This window comes from Cupressus sempervirens, chromosome 11 (assembly GCF_028749045.1).
Source record: "Cupressus sempervirens isolate cs-2001-9-10 chromosome 11, ASM2874904v1, whole genome shotgun sequence".
NCBI lineage: Eukaryota > Viridiplantae > Streptophyta > Pinopsida > Cupressales > Cupressaceae > Cupressus > Cupressus sempervirens.
Window position 1 is genome coordinate 816,164,398 of NC_143128.1, and position 9,470 is coordinate 816,173,867.

The 9,470-nt window shown below is 37.3% G+C and overlaps 1 protein-coding gene across 2 annotated transcripts; it reads left to right on the forward strand.

Annotated features, from left to right (window-relative positions):
• Positions 1 to 228: 228 nt before the first annotated feature.
• LOC149532057 (protein LEAD-SENSITIVE 1-like) lies at positions 229 to 5,325 on the forward strand. 2 transcript variants are annotated; one of them, XM_089810011.1, is made up of 2 exons: positions 229 to 605; positions 4,391 to 5,325. In XM_089810011.1, the coding sequence occupies exons 1-2, from the start codon at positions 512 to 514 to the stop codon at positions 5,068 to 5,070; spliced, it is 774 nt and encodes a 257-aa protein (XP_089666137.1). In that variant the 5' UTR covers positions 229 to 511; the 3' UTR covers positions 5,071 to 5,325. The 2 variants fall into 2 exon arrangements, with proteins under 2 accessions (XP_089666137.1, XP_089666138.1); XM_089810012.1 differs by lacking the exon at positions 229 to 605 and adding an exon at positions 1,008 to 1,186.
• Positions 5,326 to 9,470: the final 4,145 nt, after the last annotated feature.

The window sequence follows — 9,470 nt, forward strand, 5'->3', positions numbered from 1 at the left end:
AATATGAATAATAATAAAATCAAAATAGAATGCTATAATACAAACCAAATTCAGATAAAAATATACCACTTATAAAATTTTTATGACAATGAAAATAACATAACGAAACATAAAAATAAATATTAAACATAAAACTATTTTAAAATAAAATCACCCATCTATTTAGACATAATTTCTTGTCATGTAAACTTCTTTATCATTGTCATTATCTATCCAAAATTCTTCCTTTGCAAAATTGAAAACGAAATCATGCTCAACTAGCTAGGCACTCCGCTTTTTCGGCAGTATCTCTCGGTGAACCACATCGGTATCAACGAGTTTAGTCCAATAATTGGTACTGACACTGACCCCAAACAGTGGTGTCATCTTCCCACCAGCTTGTCCTGTAATTTTTAATATTGGCATTCTTTATGCCTCCAAACGGACCTTTCGTGGGTGATTAGTTGTAGCATAGATCTGCTGTATCTGTGAAGGAAGGGCCCTGCTGTGTTAATTGTTAAAGCAGAGAAGAATGGGCTTATTCTCCAACAAGATCGGCAGAGATGAACTCAAGTCTGGGGACCATGTTTATTCATGGCGAGGCGTTTACACATATTCCCACCACGGTATGTTTTAACCACATTATACCATTTTTTGGTGGGTCTAAGTTTGTTGTGCATTTGCATTTTTTGGGTGTTTTCAGGAATTTTTGGGATTGGATTTATTTCTTGCTAGTTGTTTGAATGGGCCGTGTGACCTTTCTTTGATCTGATGCATAATGTATGGGCGCACTATATTGGGCATGAGCTTATTACTCTGCGTTCGTTTATGTTTGTGCTCTACATAATACGACGAGTTTGGTTTTGTGTATCAGGCGCAGAGATCCAATTTCCATGGACTCGGATGTGATGTTTTGGATGTAGCTAGAATGTACTTTTAACCCTTTTGATTCGTTGGAATTTTGATCCATGATATTAGACCTTTTTGTTCCCCGTGTAGCCCTTTAACACCACGATGTAGGATAAACTTTAGGGTAAACGCATTTCTCTTGAATGCGATGTAGTGTATGTTCTTACCACAATCCTTGATTTTAACACAACGATGGAGGATAGACTTTAGGGCAAAAGCATTTCCCTTGAATGAGATGTAGAGTATGTTCCTGCCGTGATGCTTGATTTTAAGACCACGATGCAGTATAGACTTAAGGGTAAAAGCATTTTCTTGAATGGGATATAGTATATCTTTGATCTTCTGGTTCTGTTTGTTTTTTATGGGAGGTTATAGTTGCTTGTTTAAGGGCCATGGAGTGAGTTTGTTGAGTAAGTGGAATATGAATACTTTGCGGGGAACCCATTTGTCATGATGATAAGATTGATGGGTTAATAGTAGAGAGAGCACCGAATTCCATAGGACAGAATCACTTTTTCGTTAGGCTTTGTATCGGGCATTATTATAAGCATGGGATTAGTGTCTGCGCTTTTGCCTCACTAGTTGGAAAATAAATTGATATAGTTTATAAGCTTTTTGCGTAATTTGCCATTAAATGTTTGATTTGAATCAAGAAAGTAAAACATTTTTGACACATTAGCAACCTGCATTGCCTATGCAATTAACCGATTCGATTTTTTTTAGAGTGTTACATAGTAATGCCTCTGACTTTACTTGTTTGGCACCATTCGGGTAGATGAAAGTTCTGGCTTTGGAAGGTTAATAGTAATACCTTCATATTGTCTATTATGCTTAAATGGATTAGGAATCTGTTCCTTTCTACCTTGGCTGATCACAGGTAGGGTATGCATGGTTAAATCAAGGGCTCAGTGGACTTGATTTCAATAACAAACATTTATTTTGGGATTGGTTTTGTTTGAAAATGCTTTGCAATTTAGCTAGATTGAGTGAAAGTTAATCTATATACATTAGTGGGCTAAAAGCCAGAGAAAACTAGTGTAAAACTTTCTTGGTGCGAATATAGAACATTTTGGTTGAACCACTTCTTTCATTATTAAACTATCAGAGAAAACAAACTGTGAAGAATTATGAAACTATCAGGAAAATCAATCTGTGAAGAACTGTCGATAAATCAAATGATACAACATTGCAACCTCATATGTTTTACGTGAGAATTTGGTAGGGGGAAATGATAATAGGAGAAAGATCTGGGGTAAAACGTAAGGGATGAATTTTGGAATGAAACTAACAGCTTAGCAAGTAAGATTTGGTACTTTAAATTATAAAGAGAAGTCCAGGTATATTGTCGAACATAAGCGAATAGAATGAGGGAGAATCATATCAAAGAGATCTGTCTTGTTGCCACCTCATCTGGATGAAACTTTAGCATGAAGTAAGGACTTTGCAGACAATCCTATTTTGATAAGGACAGGGATGACTGGTTGTCTTGTAGAAAAATGTTGCGAGAGGCACAAGTTATAGCTTGAATGCTTAAAGTGAAGTCCACAAATGTCGTCTAACATAAGCCAATAGGATGGGGGATAACCATGTCAAAGACTACTGTCTTTTTATTGCTTCATGAGGATGAAGCTTCAGCATTAAGTAAAGGCATGACAGACAATCCTGTTTATGTTTGATCTGTAATATTTTGCTTTTCACTGGAGCTACGAACCAGTGAGGCCACAAATCTGGGGAACCTCATCCCCAAATCCAACACACAAGACCCGCGAGCACAGAACCCCAGCAGGGACTCTGAGTCTGAGGGACGCAACCAATGCATGCACTCCCAAAGTGGGTCCGGCACAGGGTCTGTGAGCACTTCAAGCCCAGCGATGGTCTGAGAGCTGAACTGGCATTTACACCGTTCTCTCCATCTCGATCAGCTTGAATGCTATTCGGCATGAACACCATAATCTCCATCTCCTTTCACGTGCACCAATCCATCAGCATTAACACCGTCCTTATCTCCACAAGCATGTCAACCTAGGTGGGCCCAACCAGCATTAACACTGTTTTCTTGGGCGAAGCTGGGGTTTGAACCTTGGTTGCACTATTAATAGTGCAATCACAACTCCACTACGGTGATCCCCTGAAGACAATCCTACTTTGATAAGGAAAGGGATGACTGATAAACATTTTTGCAAAATGTTTTGAGGGCACAAGTTCTTAGAAGTTCAGATGCAGTCAAATAGAATTGAACAATGCCCAGGTAAATTCAACCTGAGGGATGTCTTGAGAACTCAGGATTGTAAAAAGTTATGGTCTGTTGAAGTTTTACGTGTGATCTGTTGAACACTATAATTAACATCTCCAAAAATATAGAACACAGAATTTGGAATGAGCAATTAAGGATGTGAAAATGTGCCTAGTCAATTTGCCAGATTCAACTTAAATAGTGCTTTCTAAAACATTGGGTCTGAAGCCATTTGTGAGCACATTGAAAGAAAGATGACATAGATACTTTTCTTATGCATTAATGATGCCCCTTTTGTTTATATTCATGACGCTCTTATTAGTTACTGTCCCAGACTACAGTTGTTAATGGCGTCTTCATTGGTTCCAAATTCTAATGGTTAAGTCCTTTGGTGATTTGTAGACCATGAATAAATAATATATATTATAGGTTTGTAATACCATGTGCATATTTGAAGTTATTGGATGCTTCCACCGCTTTGCTGGCAACTCTGTACATAAGTTGCACTCGAAGTATGAGAATGTAAGCAGTGTTCATAAAGGTGGTTTTCTAAAGATTCTTCATTTTCCTGTTGCATATTAACATTAGTTAATGTGAATTCATGATCTTCAGTTGCATTAGTTTGTTTCAGGATGAAGGGAATCAGTACTTGTATTTTTGTGCTTTTATTCTCTAAAAATATATACATTCTTACAAAAATGCAAATTCGGTTTGTGTTTGTATCAGTTTTCTAAAGTTAGTGGCATTCATTGATTGTAGTTTGAGCAGAGTGATGTTTCAATCAATGCCTATGACTACCGTTGAGAATTCAGGCTTTTTCGTTTTCTAATTTCTTCTTTTTTTGTTCTGTTCTCTATTGCTTAAGCTTTGCATTGTGTTGCTTATTTTTGTATGACCATTTTTAGTTTTCCTTTATTTCTGTTTCCATGTATGCCAGGGATGGTGCCTGGTTTGTTGGTGCTGTCATATATGAGTTAAGGACTTGTTGTCTCTTGAGATGGATCTTGCTTCTTATTGGTATATCTAATTGTTTAGATATACAATGGGCCTTGCTTCTAATTGATGTCTGGGCAATAAGATCATTTAGAATCTAGATATCCACTGATTAGAGCTATAGTTCATCAACTGTTCAATCTGAATTTTTATGTGAAGAATTACTTTTGAGTCTCTTCTTGCATATTCCATTCCATTCATATAGAGTATATACACATAATTTTGCTATCATATATATCCGTAACTACATTATGTCCAAATCTGCTTTCTGTACAGGTATTTATGTTGGTAGCAACAAAGTGGTCCATTTTACTAGAGCATCAGGCCAAGAACTTGGTACTGGGACTAGAATTGATTCAGTATTCTTTAGTCGAGTACATCGTCAAACATGTATGAGGTGTGTTGACTGTGGATTTCAAAAGGAAAATAGCGGAGTAACCCTTTCTTGTTTAGATTGCTTTCTTGGAGGAGGGTTTCTCTACCGATTTGAATATGGTGTTGTGCCTGCTGTATTTTTTGCACAAGCACGAGGAGGAACTTGCACACTTGCAGAATCAGATCCTTCTGAAACAGTTATTAACCGTGCAATGTACCTCCTTCAAAATGGATTTGGAAATTACCATATATTTCACAACAATTGTGAGGACTTTGCTATCTATTGCAAGACAGGGTTACTCGTCACTGAAGAAAATGGCCTAGGAAGAAGTGGGCAAGCAGCATCACTTATTAACGCTCCACTTGCTGCAATGTTATCCTACCCGTTACGGGCTCTGATGGCTAATCCAGTAAGCTTGGCTACAGTTACAGCTGGGATGTATTCTTTCAGCAGATACGCAACAGATATTGGTATTCGTACTGATGTAATTAAGATACCAGTGGAGGACTTGGCTGTAAATCTCGGTTGGTCAACAAGCATGAACCCTTCATCGGCTGAAAGTTCAACAATCCCAAATTAGCATATTTGTTTTCTTCCTCCTATTTTTCATTGAAATTGTCTGTTGTAAATTTCATTACGATATGTACATACTTGGAAGGATCAAAGATAGTTGCACATTGCCAATATTTTAGTAGTGAGGATCTAGTGAATAAATATATTGTGTTCCAGAAACTGTAATGGCTTGAGGGTTTTGGGTTGCCTTCAAAACATTGCCACGTTGCATTAATAATTCACTCCATCTATCAATGTAAAGGTAACTTTGGCTTTTCGCGTATCCCTTTTCTGTATATAGTTTCAAGTTTTCAACTTTCAATGTCCTTAATAATTCCAACTTGTCCTTCATGTAAAAGTTTCTATAAATTATGTAGAATTTTGTAAAAACAAAAAATGTTTTGGGTTGTTGTTTGCAGCATGTCAAAGTGTGTCTCTTCCAGATCAGATTTGTCATGTTAGATGTTTCTGGTCTCATTGTTGGACCCATCGTCAGGGAGTAACTTGAAGCCTATGTTTGACCAAATGATGAAGAAATTTTCTACAACAAATAATCATTTAACATTGCAAGGGATAGGAGATGGGCAGGCCAAAGGCTGAGAGTAAATGAAAAAGAGTAAATTAAATTGACTTTAGCAACGAGTATTTTGAATTCCTTATTGCTGCATGAGGATGTAAACAGTGTATTGAAAATCATCAACCATTTATTCAATCTAATTTATAAGCTTTAGTAATAGTTTGAAGATTATGATAGAATAAAAAGTCTTGTTCTCAATTGCTCTTTTCTGTCCAAGGTTCTTTATTGCAAGATTGCTTTAATTTCACATGATTTCTCATCCCCTACAGGGGTCATTCTTGGGGAAGCTGGGTGTGACATTGTTCCCTTTTGTGTTAAATTTTAGGAAATTTCACTTGGACAGCAATTTTTTTCTAGGGATGCTTGGATATAGTGAAGGGGTGGTTAGCTGTTCCCTACAATCCATGAACTTTTGGAGGTTTTAAAAAGGGATGGATGGGTCCAAAGGAACTCTACACCCCTTTATGGTAACCCTAAATTTAAAACAGCCCCCAAAACAGTTAAAAACAAAAAAAACACTCATATTGACTTTTTCCAAATTGTGAGGAGGAGAAAGATGAGCAGCAGTGAGAAATGGAAAACAAGAGCAGAAAGAAAGCAATAGAGCATTAAATCCATGTCATTTATTTGTTTAATTGTCTTTGGATTTTATTTTTATTTTTTTAAAGTTCCAAACATTTAAGCAGAGTTTTTTGTTTATTTTTTGTTCTATGTTTGCGTTTGCAGCCATTTCTTATATTTTAAGCAAAGAAAACAATGAGCAGCGTGGAAGTAGTGAGAATAAAGAGATTTAATTTGAATTACAATGAAGTTCTAGAGTCATAGAAGAATGGCTGCCATTGGGGGTTCTTCTGAGATTGGGAGTGTAACAGGGCTGCAACTTCAAGTTACCTACGTTAATGCCCTTTTGAATTTTCTCAAAAACAATGCAGAAGGCCTATTTAACCAAAAAAAGCTCTCTTGGGTTCACCACTTAGTGTGTTGATTAAGTGTTGTCCCCACCCAGGTTCAAACCTCAGCTGGGCCATTGTGATAGCGGGCTTGTGCCTTTGCTGATCCAATGTGCTCATGGGTTTGGGCCTTAGCTTTGTAATAGGGGGATGAGGTCCCCAATTTGTAGCCTCATTGGTTCATAGCTTTAGGTCAGAAGCTTTTCACGTGAAGCTGGAGGGCATGTTGTGCCAGCGACATTGGTCAAGTTAAAAAGTTTACCAGAGACTTAATTTGAAAAAAAAAAAAAAATCTTACATTTGGAACGTGCATTGACAAAGGCAAGAAAAAAACTCAAGGGGGAATAAAATATAGCTATATCATTTGTACAAGAAAGACTATAGAGGAAGCTAATACAAGAGTTTATTCTATCTTTGTGCATAAGTGGACTAGGAGTAAAAGGTTGTGATAAAACATGTCTATCTAAGAAGGCTGATGTTATTAGGTTGCACACTAAGGGGAAGGCAAAAATGAAGAGAATTCTAATGAAGACTATGCAACCTGATATGTCATTGTCTATTGAAACCAAAGATATTGGAAATCAAAGTGAAGAGGGTATTCTACTTTTGCCAAGGGAAAGAAAAGGGCTAGTGTTGTAAGGTTGTTTATTGCACAATTATGAGAGGTGCCAAATCATTTACCGCTAATTATTTTTTACGCCCATGCCATGCCATTTAATGTGGCATGTTCTCCCTATCTCAAAAAAAAGTTCAAATGAGTACTAATTGTTGGTTCTTCTTTAACCCCACCAAGAGAACATAAGTTATACACCATTCTTGTTGATAGAGAATATTCTAAGGTCATTATATTGATGGAAGAAAGGAGACAAATTTTAGAATGAATAGTTTCTTTATCATCATCAATGGGTGGGCTGAGATTAGTCATCAACCTCTCATTAATATAATTGTCATATGTTCAACTATCTTTTAGTTTTTGGTTCGGGAAAGATGACATATAAACTTTCAATTTTAGATTTTGAAGAATGCCATATGAGAGGCTGGAGCTTCTAATGTTGTACAAGTACTGATTGTGCATTAAGTATACTTAATGGTACAGTGCCTAGAGCCCACGTGTTCATGGGATGAGCACCACATTAAAGGACTTTGGGAAGATAGATTAGGTGGATGTGGTACTAATAGAAGCCATAGATACAAATGTTCATTTAAAACCATCATGTTTGACTTTCTTTGTTCAAGAACTCTAAGGAACGATTTCCTTAAGCTTGTGGATACTAGATATTGTGGCTGTGCCATTGTGTTAGAGAGGATGGTTGAGGTGCAAGAGTCGACATTTAATGGTGATTATTAGTAATTCTAAAAGTCTATTTTAATGTTTGTAACTCAAACAATTTCTGTTCTTTGTAACAACAAAAAGAGGGCTAAAACAATATTCAATAACAATAAAGGTACAAAGAAGAAATATAGAGAACTTAAAGAGCCTTGTCACCATCCACCAATTGGTCTAATAAAGAAGACATTTTAGGAGGAAGTTGCCTTTATTTACAACATTCCAAGCATAAACTTGATCAAAAATTCCTTTGGCTAAACAATCAACCACATTATTGCACTCCCTAGGATTGTACCTAAAAACAATAGAATCTAGAGAGCCACACATCTAAAGAATATGGGTATAATCAACCATAAGTTGCAACCAATAGCATCCAACTACTGTCCATCAAGCAAAGATGCCACCATCTTGAATTAGACTCACAAAGGATTCTTCTCAAACCAAGAACACAACAATGTTGAACAACATATAGGATGGCCAGAGCCTCCATAAGATTATTTGTTTGAGGGCCTTTAAAAACATAAAAGATAAATTGGATGTCCCTAGAGCTATTACAACCAACCCGTGACGAAGATTCCTAGAGGAAGAGCCGTCAATGTTAATTTTGAAAACTCTTTGCGACATCTTGGTTCCCAAAATCGCAGATTGGAAATCCAAGAGCTTGCCTCTTCTCCAATAGGATTCCACAATCAATTTTGGTCAACGAACAAGAATCACCTTGATTTCCTTGCACTTTAGGCTCCACTACACCTAAGTGGGTAAACCTTCACCTCAAACACTAACTACTTGGTTCAAAGCTTTTCTATAGTGAATTTAAGCTTTGGAGTTTTTAGGTTGGCAAGGTCTTTGAACTCGATTAATATGGAGTTTTGTGATAGTTTGAAATGAATGTTTTTGATTAAGAAGATGGGGGCTTAATTTGTAGCACATTTCTCCCAAACAATGAGAAGTCCTTGTTTTCGTCCATGAATTATGTTCTTGCCGTGGGCCGTGATTTGGATTTTTGTTGGACTCCTTGCTGGATTTTTGTTGGACAAGAGCCTGTGTGTCCTTCGGGTTGTTGTGAGCCATGAGCCCATGTACCCTTCCAGTTGCCCTCTACCATAGCCTATGTCCATCCATTGCAGGTCGAGTCCGTCCACTTTGCCAACAAATTTTGACATTGCTCACATTGTGATTTCCTTTGCCATGTGCTAAGTTCTACTGTGCCCTCTTTGCGATTGATCTCCTCTGCCATGAGCCGAGTTCTGAGCCGATTATGCCATGGTCGTGGTTTGATCGAGAGTAGTTGCTGCTGTTCTGACTCCACTTAATCACTCCTTCCTGTTAGAGACTTTACCATAGGGAAATCGTCAAGAACTGGTTTGGTGCCAACGTCTTCAAATAGGTTCCAACTGTTTGACGGATTGTGCATTACATAGCTGTCTATAAACTATTTGAAAAATGCTCGATCTGTGGTAAGGCCGTAAGCTTCTAGGGGCACCTTCTTTTATAAGCTATGGTATCCTTATCTGATCCAATTACACTCCAGCAACTTGTTGATCGCTTGGCTACAGTGGAGTTTGCTAATGTTG

Coding starts and splice junctions, on each gene's coding strand:
- LOC149532057 (XM_089810011.1), top strand. CDS start 512: ATGGGCTTATTCTCCAACAAGATCGGCAGAGATGAACTCAAGTCTGGG. Junction 606..4,390: donor TTACACATATTCCCACCACG/GTATGTTTTAAC, acceptor CTTTCTGTACAG/GTATTTATGTTGGTAGCAAC.